General features: G+C 40.6%; 1 protein-coding gene and 38 non-coding genes across 40 annotated transcripts in view; 1 reads left to right on the top strand and 38 right to left on the bottom strand.

Moving 5' to 3' along the window:
* The window catches only part of LOC128439979 (F-BAR and double SH3 domains protein 2), a 115782-nt gene that overhangs the window by 35025 nt on the left and 54604 nt on the right, over window positions 1-26153 (bottom strand). For both annotated transcript variants that reach the window (XM_053422524.1, XM_053422525.1), the window contains exons 3-6: window positions 13335-13380; window positions 2597-2676; window positions 2110-2254; window positions 1814-1947 (exon numbers count right to left, since the gene is read on the bottom strand). In XM_053422524.1, the coding sequence (XP_053278499.1) occupies window positions 1814-1947; window positions 2110-2254; window positions 2597-2676; window positions 13335-13380 (405 nt within the window). The remainder of the gene's footprint in view (window positions 1-1813; window positions 1948-2109; window positions 2255-2596; window positions 2677-13334; window positions 13381-26153) is intronic.
* Window positions 15422-15494, top strand: trnam-cau (transfer RNA methionine (anticodon CAU)). The gene has a single exon. It is a non-coding gene; the product is annotated as a tRNA-Met (tRNA).
* trnat-ugu (transfer RNA threonine (anticodon UGU)) lies at window positions 17069-17142 on the bottom strand. The gene has a single exon. It is a non-coding gene; the product is annotated as a tRNA-Thr (tRNA).
* trnap-agg (transfer RNA proline (anticodon AGG)) lies at window positions 18014-18087 on the bottom strand. Its single transcript has one exon. It is a non-coding gene; the product is annotated as a tRNA-Pro (tRNA).
* On the bottom strand, window positions 18382-18455 carry trnat-agu (transfer RNA threonine (anticodon AGU)). Its single transcript has one exon. It is a non-coding gene; the product is annotated as a tRNA-Thr (tRNA).
* Window positions 18565-18639, bottom strand: trnat-agu (transfer RNA threonine (anticodon AGU)). The gene has a single exon. It is a non-coding gene; the product is annotated as a tRNA-Thr (tRNA).
* Window positions 18749-18822, bottom strand: trnat-ugu (transfer RNA threonine (anticodon UGU)). The gene has a single exon. It is a non-coding gene; the product is annotated as a tRNA-Thr (tRNA).
* trnat-agu (transfer RNA threonine (anticodon AGU)) lies at window positions 18932-19005 on the bottom strand. Its single transcript has one exon. It is a non-coding gene; the product is annotated as a tRNA-Thr (tRNA).
* trnat-agu (transfer RNA threonine (anticodon AGU)) lies at window positions 19116-19189 on the bottom strand. Its single transcript has one exon. It is a non-coding gene; the product is annotated as a tRNA-Thr (tRNA).
* On the bottom strand, window positions 19484-19557 carry trnat-ugu (transfer RNA threonine (anticodon UGU)). Its single transcript has one exon. It is a non-coding gene; the product is annotated as a tRNA-Thr (tRNA).
* Window positions 19849-19922, bottom strand: trnat-ugu (transfer RNA threonine (anticodon UGU)). Its single transcript has one exon. It is a non-coding gene; the product is annotated as a tRNA-Thr (tRNA).
* On the bottom strand, window positions 20032-20105 carry trnat-agu (transfer RNA threonine (anticodon AGU)). Its single transcript has one exon. It is a non-coding gene; the product is annotated as a tRNA-Thr (tRNA).
* trnat-ugu (transfer RNA threonine (anticodon UGU)) lies at window positions 20583-20656 on the bottom strand. Its single transcript has one exon. It is a non-coding gene; the product is annotated as a tRNA-Thr (tRNA).
* On the bottom strand, window positions 20767-20840 carry trnat-agu (transfer RNA threonine (anticodon AGU)). Its single transcript has one exon. It is a non-coding gene; the product is annotated as a tRNA-Thr (tRNA).
* trnat-ugu (transfer RNA threonine (anticodon UGU)) lies at window positions 20945-21018 on the bottom strand. Its single transcript has one exon. It is a non-coding gene; the product is annotated as a tRNA-Thr (tRNA).
* Window positions 21129-21202, bottom strand: trnat-agu (transfer RNA threonine (anticodon AGU)). The gene has a single exon. It is a non-coding gene; the product is annotated as a tRNA-Thr (tRNA).
* On the bottom strand, window positions 21491-21564 carry trnat-agu (transfer RNA threonine (anticodon AGU)). The gene has a single exon. It is a non-coding gene; the product is annotated as a tRNA-Thr (tRNA).
* On the bottom strand, window positions 21676-21749 carry trnat-agu (transfer RNA threonine (anticodon AGU)). Its single transcript has one exon. It is a non-coding gene; the product is annotated as a tRNA-Thr (tRNA).
* On the bottom strand, window positions 21860-21933 carry trnat-agu (transfer RNA threonine (anticodon AGU)). The gene has a single exon. It is a non-coding gene; the product is annotated as a tRNA-Thr (tRNA).
* trnat-agu (transfer RNA threonine (anticodon AGU)) lies at window positions 22226-22299 on the bottom strand. The gene has a single exon. It is a non-coding gene; the product is annotated as a tRNA-Thr (tRNA).
* trnat-agu (transfer RNA threonine (anticodon AGU)) lies at window positions 22410-22483 on the bottom strand. Its single transcript has one exon. It is a non-coding gene; the product is annotated as a tRNA-Thr (tRNA).
* trnat-ugu (transfer RNA threonine (anticodon UGU)) lies at window positions 22588-22661 on the bottom strand. Its single transcript has one exon. It is a non-coding gene; the product is annotated as a tRNA-Thr (tRNA).
* On the bottom strand, window positions 22955-23028 carry trnat-ugu (transfer RNA threonine (anticodon UGU)). Its single transcript has one exon. It is a non-coding gene; the product is annotated as a tRNA-Thr (tRNA).
* On the bottom strand, window positions 23139-23212 carry trnat-agu (transfer RNA threonine (anticodon AGU)). The gene has a single exon. It is a non-coding gene; the product is annotated as a tRNA-Thr (tRNA).
* trnat-agu (transfer RNA threonine (anticodon AGU)) lies at window positions 23323-23396 on the bottom strand. Its single transcript has one exon. It is a non-coding gene; the product is annotated as a tRNA-Thr (tRNA).
* Window positions 23501-23574, bottom strand: trnat-ugu (transfer RNA threonine (anticodon UGU)). The gene has a single exon. It is a non-coding gene; the product is annotated as a tRNA-Thr (tRNA).
* trnat-agu (transfer RNA threonine (anticodon AGU)) lies at window positions 23684-23757 on the bottom strand. Its single transcript has one exon. It is a non-coding gene; the product is annotated as a tRNA-Thr (tRNA).
* Window positions 23868-23941, bottom strand: trnat-agu (transfer RNA threonine (anticodon AGU)). The gene has a single exon. It is a non-coding gene; the product is annotated as a tRNA-Thr (tRNA).
* trnat-ugu (transfer RNA threonine (anticodon UGU)) lies at window positions 24051-24124 on the bottom strand. The gene has a single exon. It is a non-coding gene; the product is annotated as a tRNA-Thr (tRNA).
* Window positions 24236-24309, bottom strand: trnat-agu (transfer RNA threonine (anticodon AGU)). The gene has a single exon. It is a non-coding gene; the product is annotated as a tRNA-Thr (tRNA).
* On the bottom strand, window positions 24420-24493 carry trnat-agu (transfer RNA threonine (anticodon AGU)). The gene has a single exon. It is a non-coding gene; the product is annotated as a tRNA-Thr (tRNA).
* trnat-ugu (transfer RNA threonine (anticodon UGU)) lies at window positions 24603-24676 on the bottom strand. The gene has a single exon. It is a non-coding gene; the product is annotated as a tRNA-Thr (tRNA).
* trnat-agu (transfer RNA threonine (anticodon AGU)) lies at window positions 24787-24860 on the bottom strand. The gene has a single exon. It is a non-coding gene; the product is annotated as a tRNA-Thr (tRNA).
* Window positions 24965-25038, bottom strand: trnat-ugu (transfer RNA threonine (anticodon UGU)). The gene has a single exon. It is a non-coding gene; the product is annotated as a tRNA-Thr (tRNA).
* On the bottom strand, window positions 25148-25221 carry trnat-agu (transfer RNA threonine (anticodon AGU)). Its single transcript has one exon. It is a non-coding gene; the product is annotated as a tRNA-Thr (tRNA).
* Window positions 25332-25405, bottom strand: trnat-agu (transfer RNA threonine (anticodon AGU)). Its single transcript has one exon. It is a non-coding gene; the product is annotated as a tRNA-Thr (tRNA).
* Window positions 25515-25588, bottom strand: trnat-ugu (transfer RNA threonine (anticodon UGU)). Its single transcript has one exon. It is a non-coding gene; the product is annotated as a tRNA-Thr (tRNA).
* Window positions 25884-25957, bottom strand: trnat-agu (transfer RNA threonine (anticodon AGU)). Its single transcript has one exon. It is a non-coding gene; the product is annotated as a tRNA-Thr (tRNA).
* trnat-ugu (transfer RNA threonine (anticodon UGU)) lies at window positions 26067-26140 on the bottom strand. The gene has a single exon. It is a non-coding gene; the product is annotated as a tRNA-Thr (tRNA).

Here is a 26153-nt window from a genome sequence, read left to right as displayed (position 1 = left end):
TACTGAAGTCATCATAAATTGACCCTGAACAGTCTCAGGCTTGACACCAATAAATCTCCACCTTATCCAGGCATCAGGATTTATAATCATGGTGACATCAGAAAGACCTGCCTGATAAAATAATAGAGAGTCTGTGTGTGTTTGCATGTGTGTGTGTCGCCATACGTACTCCATAACCTCTAACATCAGATGGAAAATACATTAGGGGTGTGAGAAAATGTCTGCCGCTTGCCTTTACTGTGTTTGTCTACATTATATCGTTCTATGTTCCCCTGCACCAAGTAGTGTTGGATGTAAAAAGATTCTGTTGTGTCTCTTCATCATCATCTTCCCGTGCAGCACTCCGGCCTGACAGAGACTAATGACACGCTGTTTCTTGCTAATGAAATACACACACATCCACTCGTTTCTGGGGCTGTGACTTTCCACTCAGCGATAGAGTACTGAAAAGAGCTCATTGGCCAATTGATGTGGATGATCTGGAGTCTGGAATTCAGTGAAGTGAAAATGCCTCTATAGCTAGAGCTACATAGGGGTAAAGCTACACTCATCAAGGTTGGATCAAATTTTGATACCAATTGTGAGTGCACAGCAAAAAATCCATGAATCCATGAATTCCAATAGCAGAAAAAAATGACACAGGAAAAATCCATATTTTAATCTACACTGAAAGCAACTGATAATTATTTTCAGCAGACCAAAAAACTTCAACTACAAACTAATATTGGCTACTCATGTACTCATGTGGTCTGCATTTACTTAGTATGACCACGTCTCAAGAACACCACTACACAAATGTAAATGTGACTGATTAAGTCTTTCGGTGCCATACAGGACATATTTTAGGCCTCTCACATACATTTGTTATCCTTTCTCATATCCAGTTTGATAACCAGATACATTCTCACTCACACAGTAAGTATATTTCTATTTCAAAAGTTTACTTTACACTCATATACAGTGCATTCAGTAAGTAATCAGAACCCTACACTCTTTTTTATATATTTTTATTTGTAGTCTTAAAAATTCAAAGTATACATTTATTTGCTTATTATTATAATGACAAAGAGAAGACTTAATTTTAAAAAAATTGCTAATTTAAAAAAACAAATTTGACAAAAGCATCACATTCACATAAGGACTTGATTATATTCCATTACGGATATGTACACAAAGAGCTGCAACCACAACTGAGGAGTATCTGTGCAAAGCGAAAGGAGTAACACTACCACAACCGCCCCCTGTGAAACCTGAATACACTGCTGAGTATATATGACTTCCTCTGGAATTTGGTGAGAGGTTTCAGAACATGAAACGAAAACAAAAGGATCTGAACATATTTGCCTTGCTCAATATGGGCTAATGTGCCCAACAACTTATAACATGAAGCTGCTGCTGTAGGCACCTTTTTTTAAAGTAAGTCCTAAAAAGACTTGGTTCCACTCAAGATTGACTCACCTAAACCTGGAAAATCACCACAAGAAGCATCATCAACATCACTACCATCTGACATCAGGCGCCTCACCAGAGAGAAGCAGGTCCAACCATCGCATTAAAGAGGTTAGTGTGATATGTGATTAATAATTCAATATGGCCCATGAAGGATGTAAACTGAAATGGCCCTTGATAAGTCAAGGATTCTCTATACCTGCCGTAATTGCTCTCAAAGGTACTTCAAATACTGAGTAAAGTAAAGTTTTCACCTTGTCATTATGGGGTTTTGAGTGCAAATTTGTTTTTACGTACATCCCTTCCAACATACACACACACACACACACACACACACAAACGTGCAGTTCCCTGGAGAACATACCTGGCTTCTATGTCCGCCTTCTCCCGTATAGCGTGGGCAACCTGCTCCGAGTCGTAGTATTTTTTCTTGGCTTTGGCCAACTCCTTAACTGACTCCTGTAGTTCTACCTGAATGCCACTCAACAGATCTATGGTCTGCAAAGGGAAAGAAGAAAACAGGCGAGTAGTTAAAGACAGAGCAGAGCAACGTGACTCATGTTCAGTCAGTGTTGAATACGTGGAACAAAGCTGCAGAGATAAAAAAGAGTGCTTCAGGAAGCTATGAGTAACTCCCGACTATCATCACATTCCACTCACTTTTTTGAGCTGCTGTTCCTTGTAGAGTCGAACAGTCTTAGCGAGGTCTGATACTTGACTCTTGTAGTTGTCACACACGTTGAGCCTGGACTGGCTCACCTGCACTGTACCTTCTAAATAGGACCTCCACACTGCGTACACATTCCTGGTGGGAGAGAAAACGAACAACACTGCTGAGTAGCTGTTCTATACCTCACGGTCCTAAGAACAATTGGTTTTTAAAAAATCATTGAGTTTTCCTGCAGAGAGGCAGAAAATTATAATCCCCAATACCAGTTTGTGGCTGCCACTGTGGGATTAAAAAACAATTTGAATGTGTAGGAAAATGCTGCTGCTAGAACCTAAAACTAGAGTCAATTCCTATATTTCTAACTTTCATTTCAAAGTTTTACATTACAAAGCCATTGTTACAATAAATAATGACTGGTGATTGTGCTGTAGACCAAATTTTGCTTTATCGAAAATATGACTGAACACACAAACCCACCTGTAGTCTGTTCTCTGGTCATCAGGGTTGATTCCAGGCCAGTCTCTCTTGAGGTACTGACTTGCTAATTTCTGCAGAGCCTGAAAGTAGTGAAAATAAAACAGTGAGAATAATTAATGCTAGAGTATCTGAATAGTGAGTTTATGGTAAATTCACTTCCGAGTCAGTTCCTCCTGATACAACTTCCTGCCAGCCCCTTTAGCAATATTTCCTGATAATTCCCAGCAAGTAAGTGGATGCATTGACCTTTCTAACACATAGCAGATGCTAAACTTATAAAAAACAAAAGAATACAAACATCTCAGGATGAAAAAGAGACGCCTAGAAGACATCACAAAATGTAATTCAATTCGAAATTCTGTTTGTAAATCCTAACATCCATTATCTCAAAGCACTTACCATAGTAAGGTTGGAGTTCAATATTAGTAAATCTTTCCAAGTTGACATAAACAACGAGATTTGAAAGCTTTTGTCGATAAAGTCTGATGCCGCTCACGACATGCAGTAAACAAAAACATGTGCTTTACACAGCATAACTTATATGTCCTATTCTACCTCCTGCATGATATAGTCAGGTGCCATCCCCTAATGTTCCACACAACTTCCTGTTGTTGAAAACTTGTCTAACTTGGAAAATCTCCTGCTGCGTTCAGTGTACTGTTCATAGGTTATATAATTCATTTAAATATTTCACTGAATGAATGAACATATGAAAAAAAGTCAGATAATATGAAAAGGATGGTCCTTTATTTTTTGGTTCCAGTTTTTGCAGTGATATTATATTTCTATTTCAAGCACGCAGCCAAAATCTTGACTTATGTACTCAGTAAACAAACACCAGTCTAAAAATGGATCATCTCTGAGTCAGCAACAGTGAATCCCCAAACAGCTCCTGTGTGTATTAGCAGAAACCCAAAAGCTGCCAGAAAGATAACCTACATCTTCTGGACTGTGTCACTGTGTCAGAGGCAGCAAATTGCAGACACTATACCCCTGTGTGCTTGTGAGATCTATGGATAAATAAGAGTGTGTTGTGTGTGTTGTGTGTGTGTGTGTGTGTGTGTGTGTGTGTGTGTGTGTGTGTGTGTGTGTGTGTGTGTGTGTGTGTGTGTGTGTGTGTGTGTAGGCATGTTAATCCTTGTTTATAAAACAGATGCTAACAAATCACAACAAAAGCTACAACAATCCGATCAGGACCGATATACAGAGCTCGGGGACACACTGATATTCACCACATAAATCTGAATGTAAATGTAATCTCTTCCTCCGTCTTCCAGTCATCAACTATCTGTCTATCTTTGAATTTACTTTCAAATTATTAATGATAGTATTCTCACAGGTGTATTTTCCCAATGTCACTCTATTTTGCCTCTCGTGCCCATCATCCCAACATGAATCCCGGCATATCCTCATCATCTTTCCAATCACCCTCTCTCTCTCTCTCTCATATCAGCTTTTTGGTTATCTCCATTTTAAAATTTCTTATTTTTCTCCAGTTCCTTGAATAACCTCTCTCTTTTCTCTTTTGTCTTTCTTTCATCTTGCCCTTCATACCTTTCACAGATGGGGAATGAGGCCAGAAGACTGTACTTCTTCTGTAACTTTATTGCTGGTTTTCTATGGAGCACAGTACTACTTTCCATCTGCTGTCCCTGGGTATTTATACAATGAAAATCATAATAAAAACATGGTAATATTGCACGACACTAATAAAAACACCAACATCATAGAATAGTGCTTGTAGATTCAGAGAGGCAGTATCAGACCTTAATGATTAAAAAGCTTTTAAAGAGACTTAGGCAAACAGAAACACACAAAACCTGCACTGTCCCAAAAATGAGGAAACACGTTTGCTTCCAGAATAGTCAACGGCTCTGTCTGTCACACACTGGGGAAGGGTAGAGTGTGTGTGAATGTTTTTGATGAAAGACTGTGAGAATGTGTCTCTTTGTTAGAAAAAGAGACTCTGTGACATTCAACATTCAAATTGCAGCAAAAGTTCCAGTGATGTAATTCCCCTCCCTGCTGTATAAACATTATTTTAACGGTGCAAGCTTTATGTGTGAAGTACCATGTATGTTGTATGCACTCCTGTGTTGGAGAGAGAACAGTGACTGACAGCTGAAACAACCACTGACTGTGAAGTGCCAGGCTTTTAGGAGGAGTCATCCGACAGCTTTACTTTCACACAACACGTTCACATTCTTACTCAAATCCTATAGGCATGAGCCCCAGAAAATGCCCGGAAAATTAGACTGGATATTTTCCGGGTTTTGTACAGGACATCTCATGACTGCACCCTGCCCCCCCCTGTCTCGCCTGTCATCACCTGACAACCACCTGAACAGTGTGTTGCTATGGCAACCCCTGTCCCCTTCCTGTGTGGTATACGTGGAGTACAACAGCTCCATGTAATACACAATCATGCAATGAAACAGACATAATAACACACATACCTCCTGTTTTTGTGATCAGGAGGATAAACAGGCTACCGAGACAGAAGGATATCCTGAGGAGACCACTGTGTGCGTGTGTGAGAGTGAGAGAGAGAGAGAGAGAGAGAGAGAGAGAGAGAGAGAGAGAGAGAGAGAGAGAGAGAGAGAGAGAGAGAGAGATATTGCTTGAAAAGAAAAGTTAAAAGAGGAGGAAGAGAGACTGAATAGCTGCTCTCAGACATGCACTGAACTTCTTTTCCAAAAATGTTGTGGAGTGGCTGTGTGTGAGACAGCAAACGCAAAACGTCCAAATTGGTCACTCTGCACATTTTCTGGAACTTCTCCTGCCGGCCCCGTAGTAAAATATTTGGCAAATGTCCAAGTGAGCCTATGTGAGAATACAGCAGGAAAATTCCCAGTGAATTTGTGGTCGTGTTTATGACAGGCAACGGACAGTTAGTATACAGGGACAAAAAGAATACAAATATCACAGGTTATCTACGTTTTATGAAAGCGAGGTGTCATACACACAGAAGACGCTGACAAAGTGGTAAGCTTGGAAAGAGAGCAGCATTTTCCTTCCTCCTGAAGTTTTGTGGAGTTCATGTCTGAAAACAGATTGTGCTGTTGAGTGTTGTGTATTTTTGCCATGTATAATACTAATCTATCGGCCGGTGATTATTATCATCACTTTAAAATGGAGCTCTATTCTGTCATTTTCTAAATTACACATAAGTCAAAGAGAGACGTAACCATTACAGATCAAAACAAGGTGATGTAATTGTTGCTCCCTGATACACATAACAGCAAACACATTTACTATGAAGTTGTTCTACTACACCTGATTCTGTCTTTGTTTGTCCAAACAGCAGCAACTGAAATATGCTTTAAAGTTAACTTAATTGAGCTGTAAGCTGTAATGAGTAAATCTCTGATCATTCATCCAAACAATTGCGCTGAGAGTTGCATTGATAGTTCATCCTTCTGTTTACTCTTGGCTCTTCCACGCACTTGTGTTATCATGTCTCTGGCTCTGTCACTTTCGCTGCTGTTTCTCTCTCAGATTTCTTCCAGCCTTTGTGTGTATCTGCCTTTTCAACACCCCCTACTTTCTCAGCCTCCTCTTAAATCAATATACTTGAATTTCTCTCCCATCTCTTCCTGTCTGCACTCCTCTGCCCTGCAGCTCCCTGCCTCGTAAATGTGTGTGTGTTTGTGTGTGTGTGTGTGTGTGTGTGTTTGTGTGTCTGTGTGTGTGCCTGCACGGCTGGATCGTCTTTGAGATCACATCTGCAGAATAAGCTGTGGTGAAGTCAGGGCGTAAGTGAGAGAAGTCACCACATTCCTATTTCTTATTTTGTGTCTTCTCTGACTTCTTAAGCATTTATTTACCTAAAAATCTGGGTTGATTGAATACTTAATGAATGTAAGTGCTTGAATAACAAGATAGTTATTATAGGTCTGTGCACTAGGAAGAGGAAATGGTGAGACGAATATAGATATAACACGTGATGGAGAACTTTTTGAGTGTGTTTTACATTTGCTGATTATCACTGTTTCAATTCTGATGTGTAAACCGAACCTAAGAATTTACAGTTGTAGTTAGAAAACTGTCTAAAAGACAATAGAAAAAGACTCATGATGTTACAGCTGATTCATATGTGGCGTGCCGAGGGACACGACCCACATCGACAGCCACAGCGCGGGCTGGCCTTTTTGGGCAGTCCAGTGAAGTGTGACCCCAGCCTAAAACTATTCCAGTTATGTTGATCGTGGGAGACGAATAGGGGACAAATACTTCACTCACTACACACACACACACACAGGGAAAAACATGGAGCATTTGATCGACGGCTGGTAATTGCTGGTGACTCCTTCACAGATGGGATGTCTGGTTTGACACAGTAAAACGACAAAGGCTAAATGACAGCATCTTTCTCTGCTCTGTTAAATCCTTGTGTCAGTTTCTTTCCCTGCGTCTGCCTCACTCCCTTGCTGCTCTTGCCCCCCCTCTCCCATCTCTCCTTCCTCTCGCTTTCACTACATCTGGCTCTTCTGTCCGTGTCGCCAGGAGGGGGCCAATGAGCGGTCAACTACCGCGACTAAAGTGGAGAGTGGAAAGGGAGAGAGAGAGGAAGGCAAGGGCATATGTATCGTGATAAAATGCTCCGGTGATAAAGAGGACGGGGAGAAAAGAATAAGTTTGCTTCTTAGGTGTTGACACAAAATCTATGTTCTATTAATCAAGCAACTATATAAGTAATGAGGGCTCTAAGACATTCCCACACACATTAATACGCACACATACGTGCACACACCTACAATTAGGAGGGAAACCATTGTCCTACTGAGTAAGGGGGGATGTTGCTAGGCAACCTCTATTTCTAAGGTAACAGTACTGAGGGAGAATAGATGGAGATGGAGAAAAAAACGTTACACAGTGAAGAGGGGAAGATAATGAGTTTCTGAAACCAGAGGGGCTAACCACAGGAAACTCACAAATCACATGCAAATAGACACAAAGACACATCCTCTCATGTTTATATGTACAGTGCCTTGCATAAGTATTCACCCCCCTTGGACTTTTTCCCATTATGTACTGTTACTAACTGGAATTCAAATAGACTTAAATAAACTTTTTCCCGTTTGATCAACAAAACATGCAAAAAAGTAATGAGAACAAAAAAGTTGACATCTGTTGGGTGCATAAGTATTCACCCCCCTGTGTCAATACTTGGTAGAACCCCCTTTCGCTGCAATTACAGCTGCAAGTCTTTTGGGGTATGTCTCTACCAGCTTTGCACATCTAGAGATGGAAAGGTTTGTCCATTCTTCTTGGCAAAAAAGATGAAGCTCAGTCAGATTGGATGGAGACCGTCTGTGAACCGCAATCTTCAAGTCTTGCCATAGATTCTCTATTGGATTAAGGTCTAGGCTTTGACTGGGCCATTTTAAGACATTAACATTCTTTAATCCAAACCATTCCTTTGTAGCTCTGGCTGTATGTTTAGGGTCATTGTCCTGCTGGAAGATGAACCTCCGCCCCAGTCTCAAGTCTTTTGCAGACTGCATCAGATTTTCTTCAAGGATTTCCCTGTATTTGGCCCCATCCATCTTTCCCTCTATTCTGACCAGTTTCCCTGTACCTGCTGAAGAGAAGCATCCCCACAGCATGATGCTACCTAGCCTGGATGGCAGACAAACTTAGCCCCGCCCACAACATTTTTGGTCGGGCAGTTCGGTCTGGAGTCGCTCCATTGGGAAAAAATTATGGCCCGACCGGGCCAATCAGATTGTCAGGGCGGGCTTTATACGATGATTGACAGATGATCAACGGTGACGTAATCAACTACGTCATCAAAGTGTCCTTGGGTTGAATTCGTTTTCAACAAACATGCCTGCCGCTGGCGAGCTGAGATGTGTAGATGCTGCCATTGAGTCTGTTTTAGAAGACATCGACAGCGCATTCATTTTGAAAGAGGAACACAGAACGTGGAGGCGACGCCAAAGCACAGCGCTAATCCCTATCGCCCCGGCGCTTGGCTGTTCACAACGGACGCTGAAGCGACGCTGAACCGCCGGGCAGCGCTAATAATATCACACGTTGATCCAGTAGATCGCTGCACGGCTTTGTGCCAGTCACACCGGAGGCTGAAGCACCACGCTGCGCCAAGGCTGCCTCGCGGTGCTTCAGCCTCCGGTGTGACCGGCACAAAGTTTTAACATGGGAGTGGATGGGAGCCAGCTGTTATTTAAGGCTTGGCGCTGCGCTGAAGCGTCCGGTGTGAACCCGGCGTTAGTAAATAACTCACAATGCGTTGCTTAGCATACGTCACATACTACGTTGCTCTGATTGGTTGTAGGTCTATCCAATTGAGCGAAGAGGAATTTTACTTCCTGGTCAGTTGAAACACGCCCCATAATTTTTTCCCAATGGAGCGACTCCAGACCGAACTGCCCGACCAAAAATGTTGTGGGCGGGGCTAAGTTCGTCTGGCATCCAGGCTAGATGCTACCACCACCATGTTTCACTGTTGGGATGGTGTGCTCAGGGTGATGGGCAGTGTTGGGTTTTCGCCACACATAGCGTTTTGCATTGAGGCCAAAAAGTTCAATTTTGGTCTCATCTGACCAGAGCACCTTCTTCCACATGTTTGCTGTGTCTCCCACATGGCTTCTGGCAAACTCCAAACGGGATTTTTTATGGATCCCTTTCAACAATGGCTTTCTTCTTGCCACTCTTCCATAAAGGCCAGATTTGTGGAGTAGACGACTAATAGTTGTCCTGTGGACAGATTCTCCCACCTCAGCTGTGGATCTCTGCAACTCCTCCAGAGTAACCATGGGCCTCCTGGTTGCTTCTCTGATTAATTTTCTCCTTGTCCGACTCTTCAGTTTGGGTGGACGGCCTCCTCTTGGTAGGTTTGCGGTTGTGCCATATTCTTTCCATTTTCTTATGATGGATTTTATGGTGCTCAGAGAGATGTTCAAAGCTCTGGATATTTTTTTATAACCTAACCCTGCTTCATATTTCTCCACAACTTTATCCCTGACCTGTTTGGTGAGCTCCTTGGTCTTCATGATGCTGTTTGTTCAGTAATGATCTCCAACAAACTCTGAGTCCGTCACAGAACAGGTGTATTTATACTGAGATTAAATTGCAGACAGGTGGACCCTATTTACTAATTATGTGACTTGCAAATGTGACTTGTGAATGTAATTGGTCGCACCAGATCCTTGTTAGGGGTTTCACAGTAAAGGGGGTGAATACATCAACACTTTTCAGATTTTTATTTGTAAATAATTGTGAAACCCATGTAATATTTCCCCCCACTTCCAAATGATGCACTATTTTGTGTTGGTCCATTACATAAACTCACGATGAAATAAATTTTAATCTGTGGTTATACCATGACAAAATGTAGAAAAGTCCAAAGGGGGTGAATACTTATGCAAGGCACTGTATATAAGGATTTCAGGTCAACAAAATGGGGTTATTTGTGTGGACAGCGGCATGGAGCAAAGACGTTCATATGTCGGATTGATAATGTGTTATAATTTTTTCATTCAGCAACAGAAGGATTTTGCAGCTGAGAGCATTTTTCAGAGTTCCTATATGGATGTGTGTGAACTGTGAACGTGTGTGACGGGAGCTTAAGTTCATCTGCATTAAAATATAATGAAAATCAGACAGTCCCTCCAATGTTGGCGAAAGGCTCTGGTTGGTTTCTACTAACACACTGCTCAGCTAATTCTTAGTTAGAGGAGAGTGCTCTCTGGACTGGAGAATATAAGAAAATTTATTTTTCTATTTATTATTCCAACTTAAAAGTCATCTTGCATATTTCTTTCACCAACAATTCTGAATAAGCCTACATCCACATTAATTTGTTTTCATTTGAAAACACACACCTCTCTAAAGTTTGAGAGCTGCTAAAATGGAGGAGTTTGGAAACACTGATGGCCCCATTTTAGTTTGAAAACTCCAGGGCCACATTTTGATATGGAGGGGCAGAAACAGAGATGTTTGGAAACGATGAAGGAGACACTCACAACCGCTTGTTGTTGTCTTGTTGATGCCTTTTCAGTCAAGACGTTACTTTTGCTGATTTGTCAGGTTCCTATCACATGACCCTCTTCTACCTGTGTAGAATGCAACATGGCTAATCAATTACAAGGTGCTGAGCTTGTTGCCTTTGGTGTTGTGCGGTTTTACAGTGTACAACTACTTACATGAGTATGAGGCAAGCTATTATGCAAGCAATCTGTGACAATTGTGCAACTAACAACCAAATGCTTCCTGTCTATCCCGACATGTGCCTGCTCAGTGAGTCATATATGTTTTTTCATGGTTGTTAGTATGGACGGTGGTCACAACTGATAAGGAGAAGAAAACGCTTGTGTGGACTGAGATCGTTTAAGTTTGAAAACTAAATTAAACTAAACAAAAACCTATGGATGTTTTCTAAGACATTTATTCATGATACATTTTCGCTTTTCTCAATCAAGGGGAGATATCACTGTCAGAGTGGAAGGGGCAGCTCTCTCACATACTACGGAACCAGAACACACTCACTTTGCTGGTCTTAGTCAAAAATTGTGGAGTGACCAGAGTTGATGCTCACATGAAACATTGCCACAAGCACAAAAAGTCTATCACAAACAGGCAATTAATTGCACAGTATTCCAATGCTGAACTCGTAGTTCATCTCTATGCTAGCAGCCTGAAGCTGTCAGATAGAGTTAGCCAAATTATAAAATTATGGGTCGATGATTAAAGGTAACTATGAGCCATCTGATTGTTACGAGTGTGTTCAGACATCATTAAGAAGAAGAGCATCATCTCATATGTCAGCTGCCACATAAAGATTTATTTTTCCTTTTCTTAAAAAAAGAACAAAAAGAGCAAGTAACAGTCGAGTTTCAGTACCAGATCAATGTGTAGTGTCATTAAGAGAAGTAGTACCATTAAAACCTTAACAACACTCATTCCTTGTGAGATCTTTACCCAGGCCATTGATGTCATTTGGTTCGTGCTGATGTAACAACCGTCCTGAGAATTGTCATCAAGTATCTCCAACCAAGTCTGTCTACCCTCGAGTCATTCTTCAGTCATTCTCATAGAAATATAAACAATTTATATCTTCCCCCAAGTCTGAATATTGATGTTGATGTTAATGATGAATAATCAACATTAACATTAACTTAATTCAGTGCGCTTAAGTTTGCTTGCCTCAAAATATGAAATCTTGAATTTAAAGCAGTATAGACTAGCAACTCCTTCCTTCTTTTTTTCAGAGCTGGGGCTCTGGAGAAAGTCAGGAATATTGGGTTTAAACATTTTCTTGAGTTTTCCTTTTATGTATTAAGAACACAGCAGGAGATTATCCAAGTCAGACGCATTCACAACAACTGTAAAATGTGCAAAACAATCAGGCCACGGGTTGCAGCTGTCTCTATCCTACAAGATTCATGATTACTATTCAGCATTTCATAACTCTGAAAAAGACAGACATAATGACTGGAGGTAAACAAGAAAGAGGGAGGAAATCTATGAATAACCCAACAGGAATATGGGAAATGAATTCAAATGTGGCCTGGAGCAAGTGAGTTTTTATACTGAATCAAATTGAAAAAGATCTAATTTTAGAAAGCTCTTTTTCAAAATTTGCTGCACATACAGTATATACTCCCCCTCAAAATCTTGTTTTAATACGATTTTAAGTTGGTAAGGTGAGCGAGCAAAAATTAATTTTTTCATCAACCAAGATAAAATGCATGGTGTCTGCATAGGAGGGTTTCTCATTGCATGACCCAAATAGGGTCTCCAAAGCAAAGCTGCAGTTAATTACTCAAGACTTTAATTTGAGCATTACAATGTTTTAGATAGTTTCTCAGTCTTTTCTAAAGTGTTTGGCTTCTCACATACTCTGATTAAGGTCAGTTGGTCGAAACAACAGCATTAATTTAACAGTTTGAGCAATTTAGGTTCAAAAAGTGCGGAAAGTTTAGCTCAGTGCTTGAAGCACAACCTCTGAGTCTTGAGGTCAGCCTTTAGAGGAGTTCTAAAACTAACATACTGACATTTGTTTGACAATGCACATCTCCTTTTCCATCAACACAAAATCCTCGAGCACATGAATGTTGCACTGTAGGAGCTGCCGCACTGCACTGGGGTAGAACATGCAAGTTATTACCACTTTAAAGTGGTATGGATTTGTCTGACCAACCAAGGTTTTATCTGCAAACAAAGTATTGCATTCCAAGTGCACAAGGCAATGCACAACTTCTTATTTGGATCAGGCTTTTGCAGAGTTTTAAAGCTGAAGTACTGTCACTTGTTTATGAGTTCACAAATTTGAAAGTTATATTTTAAAAAGTTGAGACAGTATATCTCATTTAATACTCCTGAGGCTACATCATGCTAAATACATGACTTATCACTTTTAATGAACAAAAGCATTCACATTTGCACAGTAGGGTTGATTATAGTAGGTATGGAGAACTAACTCTCTCCCACTGAGAAGACACTGCTGGAATTCGAACCCAGGATGTCCTGTTTACTAAACAGGCGCTTTGACCAACAAAGCCACAGGACCTGCTGGGAATTAGTTTCCGAGCAATTAACAGATGCAGATAAACCTGAAATACTTTCACAACAGTGACTTTATACTAATCAATATCTGTCAATCCATATCACAAACTTTATAACTCACAATCACATTCGTTGATTTCTTGTCTTTTGTCCTGATTCTTCAATGTTTGTTAAGCACATATTTAGCACAAAGTCAAGCCAGTCTTACCTGTGCATAGTCCCTCTCCAACTGTCCCTTCTTCAGACTGTAGCTCCTAAAAAGAGAGACAGAGATTTGTTTAGGTTTTTGGAGGCAGGAAAGACAAGAGACATGTGTGTGTTAAAGACAGAGGTGTCCAATCTGATGTTTTCCATTAATAGTTTCTATTTTGTAATGAAAAAAAACAAAGTGTAAAAATCAATCATGTTTAGTCTTCTGAAATATCTCAGGAGTGCACTCATGCAGTGTTAATTTTGGCAGCTATTTTTGATTTAGTCTTAGTCTTATTCTTTAGACGAAAATGCATATTAGTTTTAGTCACATTTAGTCATTTTTATCCTTCTTAGTTTTAGTCTAATTTTAATCGACAACTAATTACATTTTAGTCTCGTTTTAGTCACATTTAATAGCCACATTAAACTCCTTTTCTTCCCTTCTCAGGCCCAGGGACGTTTTATATAAAGTTATACTATACCGAACTATAGTACATTGTATTGCTTTTTTTACCTGTTACAACAAAGAAAAACACCAAACGCTTATGAAGAGGAGAAGAAAATACACAGGAAAGTGTTTTGAAATAAATTAAACACAGAACTATGTAAGGCTATTTGAGTCCTCCCCATATTTGTGGGAAATGTATGAATTAAGAAGTACGCTATTTTGAAATTAATAAAAACATATAGCTGCAGCCTAATAGCTTAAAAAGATATATTTTAGTTGGCGAAATGTGAAAACAAAAAGTGAGAGCAGGTCAGACTGGAGGCGAACACAGATACTGAAGCTCGGTAGAAACCTCATGCAGCTTCTGCTCTGACCAAGAAGCTGCTGCGCTGATCTCTGAGCAGCTGAGACCAGAGAAACTCTGTGTTTTCACGTTTTCCATAGTTAAGAAGCAGTCGATCGGTCAGTGACCAATCAATCAATACAAATTATTGAGACTTAGTCAACCACCAACATTTTCGTCTCGTCCCGTCAACGAAAGTTAAAATAGATTTAGTCATAGTTTTTATTTTCAAAGATCCGTTTTCGTTACGTCTTCGTCTCATCTTCGTCATGGAAAAAAGATCGTTAACGAATATTTTTCGTCATAGTTTTCGTCAACGAAATTAACACTGATGTCTGGTCACACTCGTGTGAACTCACATGGCTGCTCCCATTTAAATCAATGTTAAGGTATTGTCTGGACAGGGTTGGTTAGACTTGTATGACTGACATTTGATGATTCAAGAGACTTAAATCTTGATTAGGTGTAATACAAACAGGACGGAGACTGTGAATAATAGAGTATTAAGTAAAAAGTTAATATTTGTTTGGATAATTAAATAAGGGTGTAGTATAGTTTTAAATTTAGCTGATGCAAGAATAAAAAAGCACTTTTCTGAATCCAGGCCTCCAGAACTGTTTCTCACACACAATAAAAAACATGTACCACAATATGAAAGCACAGAGCAGTGTTTGCTTACCTGGGCAATGAATTGAAATGGCTTAAAGAATTTAACATTGCTTTCGTCTGATTTGAGAGCGCAATGAAAATGTTTAAATCATCTCTCAAAACAACCTACACTATATATAAGGATAGATTTCATTGTAACTTAAACTCACAAAAGAGTGGTGTTTAAAATAAACTTCATCTAATAGACTGTGTGAGGGGACTTAGCAGCAACAATCAAACAACAACAGGGGAAGCGAAACAATGGAGGAGGATGCCAAAAAAGGAAGACAACACACTTACTGTAAGTGTAGACAGCCTAATTACTGCCAATTCTCCCTATGCTAACTACAGTCCAAACAAATAGGGCATTGCTTATTGTCAAATATTGCCCCAAGACATAATTTTGTGTTAAAGCTGTTAGGTGAACCTGTTTTCTTTATAACTGCAAAGAGAGACATACAAAACTACCATATTTCCGACAGATAATTGTCGCATTAATTATCTAATGTGAGAGGCTGAAGCACATGTTTTTGTTTGCCTCCACTGCTGTGCATGCTAGTTGAAACACGATACACTCCCTCCCCCTATCATGCAGTCACCCCTGTTACTATCTCTCAGATCTGAGTCTAAAGATTAAGTAAGCTATGTTAGCTAAGCTTGTCAGGCCTCGTTGGCGCAGTAGGCAGCGCGTCAGTCTCATAATCTGAAGGTCGTGAGTTCGAGCCTCACACGGGGCATTTGTTTAGTAATTCTCACATCAACAATTTACTGACTCCTCACAGAAACATTGAAATCATGTGGGAGAAAAACCTCATCAAAACAAATTTCTCATAAGATGCGTTATTATTAACCTGCACCTGTTTACAACACATCAACATTCATCTAAATGTCTGAATAACAACAACATTTATGTGATTTGTCACATCTAAGTCACCCTGCTTTACAACTTCAAAATTTGAAACTGTCTCTTGACTCTGGACTTCAAAAGGTCTCTTTCTTGTTGCTGCTGGACAGATGTGTGACCTCCGTTCCAAGCTAAACAACAGCAGCAAAGACAGCTGTTTGTATTCTTCAAGTTGTGACTGAGGCAAACAAAGCTTGGTTGTTATGTGTGGAGCCCCTTGTGTGCAACAGACCATATGTAGTTCCCTGTATAAATACAATTGATATGAACATATATTGCCTTAAAATACTTTCTCAATATAAAAATAGACAATGTTTCAAACACAATCAGCCTTTATATGCCTACATTGTCCATTATCAAACAAACATTTATAGTTATTGTTAGGCCTACAAGGACTAAAAAGCTATGGCTAAAATGAATCAATGGGAGACCCACAAACAAATACAGCAGACATAACCATTAATAACCAGAAAATGAGCCTTTGCCGTGTGGGCCAATACACTATGGAACAATCTGCAAGAAGAGATTAGATTTACAGAAAACCAGCGAAATAATATTAATAGAATGGGAAGGGCAAGTATAAACTGCACTTGACTGGTGAAAAGGCACTTCTGGGATTACAGCTTGGCGATATGGAAAAACTCCTATATAAAATAACAATCATAACTGTCAATATTCATATATATCGCGGTAAAAATCAAATCAGCGCCTTTGCACTGAGGTGCATTACTCTGCGCAGGCCATCAAGTGACTCTGCTGACCTGCTGTTTTCTAATAGGTCTAATTTTCTAAGCAGGTTTAAACATGTGTCTCATAAACCAAATAAGCCACAGCAGCACTTTATGGTGTCGCTCAGAGACACACACAGTGAGATCTGAGCCCGTCACCGTGAAGCAGCCGGTCAGTGACTTTGTAGAACAGTAGAAACAGTGAAAACACAGAGATTGTCTGGTCACATCTACTCAGTGATCAGCTGCTTCATGATCAGAGCAGAAGCTGCAGGTGGTTTGTACCAAGCTGGGGTTTCTGTTTCCTCCTCCTCTGCTCTCTCCTTGTTCTCCATACATCACGAGACGTGACGCTCAGAGGGAAAGAAAAGTCTACGCTTGACTTGTCAAAAGGCACTGCTGGGATTTGAACCCAAGACCTCCAGTAAACTAGACAGGCACTTTGACCAACTAAGCAACAGCAACACTGTAACGTGGAAAAATTGATATAAAGAGACTGTATAACATGATCAACTAGCAGAAATTACATTAACAAGATGGGAAGTGCCAAAAAACTACGCTTTACTGGTGAAAAGTCACTGCTAGGATTAGAAGCAAGGATCTCCTGTTCACTAGACAGGCACCTTAACCAACTAACCCATAAAACCTCTTTATTTTAAACTAAGCTTGACTGGTTACAAGGCACTGCTGGGATTTGAACCCAGGATCTCCTGTTTACAAGACAGGCACTTTCACCAACTAAGCCACAGCGCCCGTTTTGTGTGGCATAATTGATTAAACAAAACTATATGACAGGACCAACTAGCAGAAATAAGATGAAATAAATCAGAAGGGAGAGAAAAAACTACGCTTGACTTGTCAAAAGGCACTGCTTGGATATGAACCCAGGATCTCCTGTTTTGTAGACAGGCACTTTGACCAACTAAAGCCTGAAACATGCTTCTGCGACTGCGTCTGCGTCTTTTCACGCCGCTGTGGCGCAAGATTCGTTGTCATTCATGCTTCCCCAACCGTTGCGCGTCTTACAAAGCAATTCCGCGCCAGAACACTAGGCGGAGTAATGCTTTTTGTCGAAGACGACCTGAGAGACGCCTTCTTTCTTCTTCATCGATTGTTTATTTACATAGCTACTGCGGCTCCTTGTAGCCTTTTTCAGGCGGACAAATACGCCAGTCAGTGACAGGTTATACAAGTGGACATACTTTCGGATCTCTTCTGCCAAACGCTCTTCTATTTGGTCCATATTCATTCTTCTAAATCTCCCGTTGTTTCTGCCTGTATTATGGGGCATGAAACCGGAAATGCAGCTCCAGAAGGGATGTAGAGCAGACCAATCACAGCCTTGCGGGCTGAGTGAGCTTGCGGAGCTTTGCCGTAAATTTTAGAAAAGTGGGGCGACGCCCGTCAGCACGTAAGAAGGGATATATAAGCACGTAAGGGACCCGGAAGGGCTCTTGCGCTTACGGGCCCGTGAAAACGCAGAAGCATGTTTCAGGCTTAAGCCACCGCACATCTATAATGTGGTTAAATTGATGTAAAGACACTGTATGACAGGATCAACTAGCAGAAATTATATAAACTAAATAAAAAGGGAGAGAAAAAAAAACAACGCTTGGCTGGGAAAAGGCACTGCTGGGATTTGAACCCAGGATCTCCTGTTTCCTAGACAGGCACTTTGACCAACTAAGCCACAGTACCTCTATAATGTGGTTAAATTGATGTAAAGACACTATATGACAGGACCAACGAGCAGAAATTACATAAACTAATTCAGAAGGGAGAGAAAAAACTATAATTGACTGGAGAAAAGGCAGTGCTGGGATATGAACCCAGGATCTCTTGCTTACTAGACAGGCACTTTCACCAACTAAGCCACAAGTCCTGTTTTGGCTGAAAGAATTGATGAAACAACAATATACGACAGGACCACCTAGCAGAAATTAGACGAACTAAATCCGAAGGGATAGAAAAAACTACGCTTGACTTGTCAAAAGGCACTGCTGGGATATGAACCCAGGATCTCCTGTTTACTAGACAGGCACTTTGACCAACTAAGCCACAGCACCTCTTTAATGTGGCTAAATTGATGTAAAGACACGTTATGACAAGACCAACTAGCAGAAATTACATTAACAAGATGGGAAGCGACAGAAACAACTACGCTTGACTGGGGAAAAGTGACTGCTGGGATTTGAACCCAGGATCTCCTGTTTACTAGACAGGCACTTTGACCAACTAAGCCACAGTACCTCTATAATGTGGTTAAATTGATGTAAAGACACGTTATGACAAGACCAACTAGCAGACATTACATTAACAAGATGGGAAGTGAAAGAAAAACTACGATTTACTGGTTAAAAGGCACTGCTGGGATTTGAACCCAGAATCTCCTGTTTACAAGACAGGCACTTTCACCAACTAAGCCACAGCACCTGTTTTGGCTGGAATAATTGATATACAACAATATATGACAGGACCAACTAGCAGAAATTAGATAAACTAAATCAGAAGGGAAAGAAACAACTAGGCTTGACTGGGGAAAAGGCACTGCTGGGATTTGAACCGAGGATCTCCTGTTTACTAGACAGGCACTTTGACCAACTAAGCCACAGCACCTGTTTAATGTGACTACATTGATGTAAAGACACTATATGACATGACAAACTGGCATATATTAGATAAACTAATTCAGAAGGGATAGAAAAAACTACGCTTGACTGGAGAAAAGGCAGTGCTGGGATTTGAACCCAGGATCTCCTGTTTACTAGACAGGCACTTTGAACCACTAAGCCACAGTACCTCTATAATGTGGTTTAATTGATGTAAAGACACTATATGACAGGACCTACTAGCAGAAATCAGATAAACTAAATCGTAAGGCAGAGAAAAAAAGTACGCTTGCCTGGGGAAAAGGCACTGCTGGGATTTCAACCCAGGATCTCCTGTTTACTAGACAGGCACTTTGACCCACTAAGCCACAGAACCTCTTTAATGTGGCTAAATTGATGTAAAGACACGTTATGACAAGACCAACTAGCAGACATTACATTAACAAGATGGGAAGCGACAGAAAAACTACGATTCACTGGTTAAAAGGCACTGCTGGGATTTGAACCCAGGATCTCCTGTTTACAAGACAGGCACTTTCACCAACTAAGCCACAGCGCCTGTTTTGGCTGGAATAATTGATATACAACAATATATGACAGGACTATCTAGCAGAAATTAGATAAAGTAAATCAGAAGGGAGAGAAAAAACTACACTTGACTTGTCAAAAGGCAGTGCTGGGATTTGAACCCAGGATCTCCTGTTTACTAGAAAGGCACTTTGACCAACTAAGCCACAGCACCTCTTTAATGTGGCTAAATTGATGTAAAGACACGTTATGACAAGACCAACCAGCAAACATTACATTAACAAAATGGGAAGTGACAAAAAAAAAAGATTCACTTGTTAAAAGGCACTGCTGGGATTTGAACCCAGGATGTCCTGTTTACAAGACAGGCACTTTCACCAACTAAGCCACAGCGCCTGTTTTGGCTGGAAGAATTGATGAAACAACAATATATGACAGGACCAACTAGCAGAAATTAGATAAAGTAAATCAGTAGGTAAAGAAAAACTTTGCTTGATTGGGGAAAAGGCACTGCTGGGATTTGAACCCAGGAACTCCTGTTTACTAGACAGGCACTTTGACCAACTAAGCCACAGTACCTCTATAATGTGGTTAAATTGATTTAAAGACACTATATTACAGGACCAACTAGCAGAAACTAGATAAGTTAATTCAGAAGGGAAAGAAACAACTAGGCTTGACTGGGGAAAAGTCACGGCTGGAATTTGAACCCAGGATCTCCTGTTTACTAGACAGGCACTTTGACCAACTAAGCCACAGTACCTCTATAATGTGGTTAAATTGATGTAAAGACACTATATGACAGGACCAACTAGCAGAAACTAGATGAGTTAATTCAGAAGGGAAAGAAACAACTAGGCTTGACTGGGGAAAAGTCACGGCTGGAATTTGAACCCAGGATCTCCTGTTTACTAGACAGGCACTTTGACCCACTAAGCCACAGCACCTCTTTAATATGGCTAAATTGATGTAAAGACACGTTATGACAAGACCAACTAGCAGACATTAGATTAACAAGATGGGAAGCGACAGAAAAACTACGATTCACTGGTTAAAAGGCACTGCTGGGATTTGAACCCAGGATCTCCTGTTTACAAGACAGGCACTTTCACCAACTAAGCCACAGCGCCTGTTTTGGCTGGAAAAATTGATGAAACAACAATATATGACAGGACCAACTAGCAGAACATAGATAAACTAAATCGGAAGGGAGAGAAAAAACTACGCTTGACTTGTCAAAAGGCACTGCTGGGATATGAACCCAGGATCTCCTGTTTACTAGACAGGCACTTTGACCAACTAAGCCACAGAACCTCTTTAATGTGGCTAAATTGACGTAAAGACATGTTATGACAAGACCAACCAGCAAACATTAACAAGATGGGAAGCGACAGAAAAACTACGATTTACTGGTTAAAAGGCACTGCTGGGTTTTGAACCCAGGATCTCCTGTTTACAAGACAGGCACTTTGATCAACTAAGCCACAGCGCCTGTTTTGGGTGGAAAAATTGATGAAACAACAATATATGACAGGACCAACTAGCAGAAATTAGATAAACTAAATCAGAAGGGAAAGAAACAACTAGGCTTGACTGGGGAAAAGGCACTGCTGGGATTTGAACCCAGGATCTCCTGTTTACTAGACAGGCACTTTGACCAACTAAGCCACAGCACCTGTTTAATGTGACTACATTGATGTAAAGACACGTTATGACAAGACCAACCAGCAAACATTAACAAGATGGGAAGTGACAGAAAAACTACGATTCACTGGTTAAAAAGCACTGCTGGGATTTGAACCGAGGATCTCCTGTTTACTAGACAGGCACTTTGACCAACTAAGCTACAGCACATGTTTATTGTGACTAAATTGATGTAAAGACACTATATGACAAGACCAACTAGCAGACATTAACTTTAACAAGATGGGAAGCGACAGAAAAACTACGATTCACTGGTTAAAAAGCACTGCTGGGATTTGAACCGAGGATCTCCTGTTTACTAGACAGGCACTTTGACCAACTAAGCCACAGCACCTCTTTTGGCTGGAATAATTGATATACAACAATATATGACAGGACTATCTAGCAGAAATTAGATAAAACTAAATCAGAAGGGAGAGAAAAAAACTACGCTTGACTTGTCAAAAGTCACTGCTGGGATTTGAACCCAGGATCTCCTGTTTACTAGACAGACACTTTGACCAACTAAGCCACAGCACCTCTTTAACGTGGCTAAATTGATATAAAGACACGTTATGACAAGACCAACCAGCAGATATTAGATAAACTAATTCAGAAGGGATAGAAAAAACTACGCTTGACTGGAGAAAAGGCACTGCTGGGATTTGAACCCAGGATCTCCTGTTTACTAGACAGGCACTTTGACCAACTAAGCCACAGCACCTCTTTACTGTGGCTAAATTGATGTAAAGACACGTTATGACAAGACCAACCAGCAAACATTACATTAACAAGAGGGGAAGTGATAGAAAAAAAAAGATTCACTGGTTAAAAGGCACTGCTGGGATTTGAACCCAGAATCTCCTGTTTACAAGACATGCACTTTCACCAAGTTAGCCACAGCACCTGTTTTGGCTGGAAAAATTGATGAAACAACAATATATGACAGGACCAACTAGCAGAAATTAGATAAACTAAATCAGTAGGGAAAGAAAAACTACGCTTGACTGGGGAAAAGGTACTGCTGGGATTTGAACCCAGGATCTCCTGTTTACTAGACAGGCACTTTGACCATCTAAGCCACAGTACTGCTATAATGTGGTTAAATTGATGTAAAGACACCATATGACATGACAAACTAGCAGATATTAGATAAACTAATTCAGAAGGGATAGAAAAAACTACGCTTGACTGGAGAAAAGGCACTGCTGGGATTTGAACCCAGGATCTCCTGTTTACTAGACAGGCACTTTGACCAACTAAGCCACAGCACCTCTATAATGTATCTAAATTGATGTAAAGACACGTTATGACAAGACCAACCAGTAAAGATTAACAAGATGGGAAGCGACAGAAAAACTACGATTTACTGGTTAAAAGGCACTGCTGGGATTTGAACCCAGGATCTCCTGTTTACAAGACAGGCACTTTCACCAACTAAGCCACAGCGCCTGTTTTGGCTGGAATAATTGATATACAACAATATATGACAGGACCAACTAGCAGAAATTAGATAAACTAAATCAGAAGGGAAAGAAACAACTAGGCTTGACTGGGGAAAAGGCACTGCTGGGATTTGAACCGAGGATCTCCTGTTTACTAGACAGGCACTTTGACCAACTAAGCTACAGCACATGTTTATTGTGACTAAATTGATGTAAAGACACTATATGACAAGACCAACTAGCAGACATTAACTTTAACAAGATGGGAAGCGACAGAAAAACTACGATTCACTGGTTAAAAGGCACTGCTGGGATTTGACCCCAGGATCTCCTGTTTACAAGACAGGCACTTTCACCAACTAAGCCACAGCGCCTGTTTTGGCTGGAAAAATTGATGAAACAACAATATATGACAGGACCAACTAGCAGAACATAGATAAACTAAATCGGAAGGGAGAGAAAAAACTACGCTTGACTTGTCAAAAGGCACTGCTGGGATTTGAACCCAGGATCTCCTGTTTACTAGACAGACACTTTGACCAACTAAGCCACAGCACCTCTTTAACGTGGCTAAATTGATATAAAGACACGTTATGACAAGACCAACCAGCAGATATTAGATAAACTAATTCAGAAGGGATAGAAAAAACTACGCTTGACTGGAGAAAAGGCACTGCTGGGATTTGAACCCAGGATCTCCTGTTTACTAGACAGGCACTTTGACCAACTAAGCCACAGCACCTCTATAATGTATCTAAATTGATGTAAAGACACGTTATGACAAGACCAACCAGTAAAGATTAACAAGATGGGAAGCGACAGAAAAACTACGATTTACTGGTTAAAAGGCACTGCTGGGATTTGAACCCAGGATCTCCTGTTTACAAGACAGGCACTTTCACCAACTAAGCCACAGCGCCTGTTTTGGCTGGAATAATTGATATACAACAATATATGACAGGACCAACTAGCAGAAATTAGATAAACTAAATCAGAAGGGAAAGAAACAACTAGGCTTGACTGGGGAAAAGGCACTGCTGGGATTTGAACCGAGGATCTCCTGTTTACTAGACAGGCACTTTGACCAACTAAGCCACAGCACCTGTTTAATGTGAGCACATTGATGTAAAGAAACTATATGACATGACAAACTAGCAGATATTAGATAAACTAATTCAGAAGGGATAGAAAAAACTACGCTTGACTGGAGAAAAGGCACTGCTGGGATTTGAACCCAGGATCTCCTGTTTACTAGACAGGCACTTTGACCAACTAAGCCACAGCACCTCTTTAATGTGGCTAAATTGATGTAAAGACACGTTATGACAAGACCAACTAGCAGACATTACATTAACAAGATGGGAAGCGACAGAAAAACTACGATTCACTGGTTAAAAGGCACTGCTGGGATTTGAACCCAGGATCTCCTGTTTACAAGACAGGCACTTTCACCAACTAAGCCACAGCACCTGTTTTGGCTGGAATAATTGATATACAACAATATATGACAGGACTATCTAGCAGAAATTAGATAAAACTAAATCAGAAGGGAGAGAAAAAAACTACGCTTGACTTGTCAAAAGGCACTGCTGGGATTTGAACCCAGGATCTCCTGTTTACTAGACATGCACTTTGACCAACTAAGCCACAGCACCTGTTTAATGTGAGCACATTGATGTAAAGACACTATATGACATGACAAACTAGCAGATATTAGATAAATTAATTCAGAAGGGATAGAAAAAACTACGCTTGACTGGAGAAAAGGCACTGCTGGGATTTGAACCCAGGATCTCCTGTTTACTAGACAGGCACTTTGACCAACTAAGCCACAGCACCTCTTTAATGTGGCTAAATTGATGTAAAGACACGTTATGACAAGACCAACTAGCAGACATTACATTAACAAGATGGGAAGCGACAGAAAAACTACGATTTACTGGTTAAAAGGCACTGCTGGGATTTGAACCCAGGATCTCCTGTTTACAAGACAGGCACTTTCACCAACTAAGCCACAGCACCTGTTTTGGCTGGAATAATTGATATACAACAATATATAACAGGACTATCTAGCAGAAATTAGATAAAACTAAATCAGAAGGGAGAGAAAAAACTACGCTTGACTTGTCAAAAGGCACTGCTGGGATTTGAACCCAGGATCTCCTGTTTACTAGACAGGCACTTTGACCAACTAAGCCACAGCACCACTTTAATGTGGCTAAATTGATGTAAAGACACGTTATGACAAGACCAACCAGTAAAGATTAACAAGATGGGAAGCGACAGAAAAACTACGATTTACTGGTTAAAAGGCACTGCTGGGATTTGAACCCAGTATCTCCTGTTTACAAGACAGGCACTTTCACCAACTAAGCCACAGCGCCTGTTTTGGCTGGAATAATTGATATACAACAATATATGACATGACAAACTAGCAGATATTAGATAAACTAATTCAGAAGGGATAGAAAAAACTACGCTTGACTGGAGAAAAGGCACTGCTGGGATTTGAACCCAGGATCTCCTGTTTACTAGACAGACACTTTGACCAACTAAGCCACAGCACCTCTTTAACGTGGCTAAATTGATATAAAGACACGTTATGACAAGACCAACCAGCAGATATTAGATAAACTAATTCAGAAGGGATAGAAAAAACTACGCTTGACTGGAGAAAAGGCACTGCTGGGATTTGAACCCAGGATCTCCTGTTTACTAGACAGGCACTTTGACCAACTAAGCCACAGCACCTCTTTAATGTGGCTAAATTGATGTAAAGACACGTTATGACAAGACCAACTAGCAGACATTACATTAACAAGATGGGAAGCGACAGAAAAACTACGATTCACTGGTTAAAAGGCACTGCTGGGATTTGAACCCAGGATCTCCTGTTTACAAGACAGGCACTTTCACCAACTAAGCCACAGCACCTGTTTTGGCTGGAATAATTGATATACAACAATATATGACAGGACTATCTGGCAGAAATTAGATAAAACTAAATCAGAAGGGAGAGAAAAAAACTACGCTTGACTTGTCAAAAGGCACTGCTGAGATTTGAACCCAGGATCTCCTGTTTACTAGACATGCACTTTGACCAACTAAGCCACAGCATCTGTTTAATGTGAGCACATTGATGTAAAGACACTATATGACATGACAAACTAGCAGATATTAGATAAACTAATTCAGAAGGGATAGAAAAAACTACGCTTGACTGGAGAAAAGGCACTGCTGGGATTTGAACCCAGGATCTCCTGTTTACTAGACAGGCACTTTGACCAACTAAGCCACAGCACCTCTTTAATGTGGCTAAATTGATGTAAAGACACGTTATGACAAGACCAACTAGCAGACATTACATTAACAAGATGGGAAGCGACAGAAAAACTACGATTCACTGGTTAAAAGGCACTGCTGGGATTTGAACCCAGGATCTCCTGTTTACAAGACAGGCACTTTCACCAACTAAGCCACAGCACCTGTTTTGGCTGGA

This window comes from Pleuronectes platessa, chromosome 5 (genome assembly GCF_947347685.1).
Source record: "Pleuronectes platessa chromosome 5, fPlePla1.1, whole genome shotgun sequence".
Classification (NCBI taxonomy): domain Eukaryota; kingdom Metazoa; phylum Chordata; class Actinopteri; order Pleuronectiformes; family Pleuronectidae; genus Pleuronectes; species Pleuronectes platessa.
This window is presented reverse-complemented; position numbering and strand designations above follow the sequence as displayed.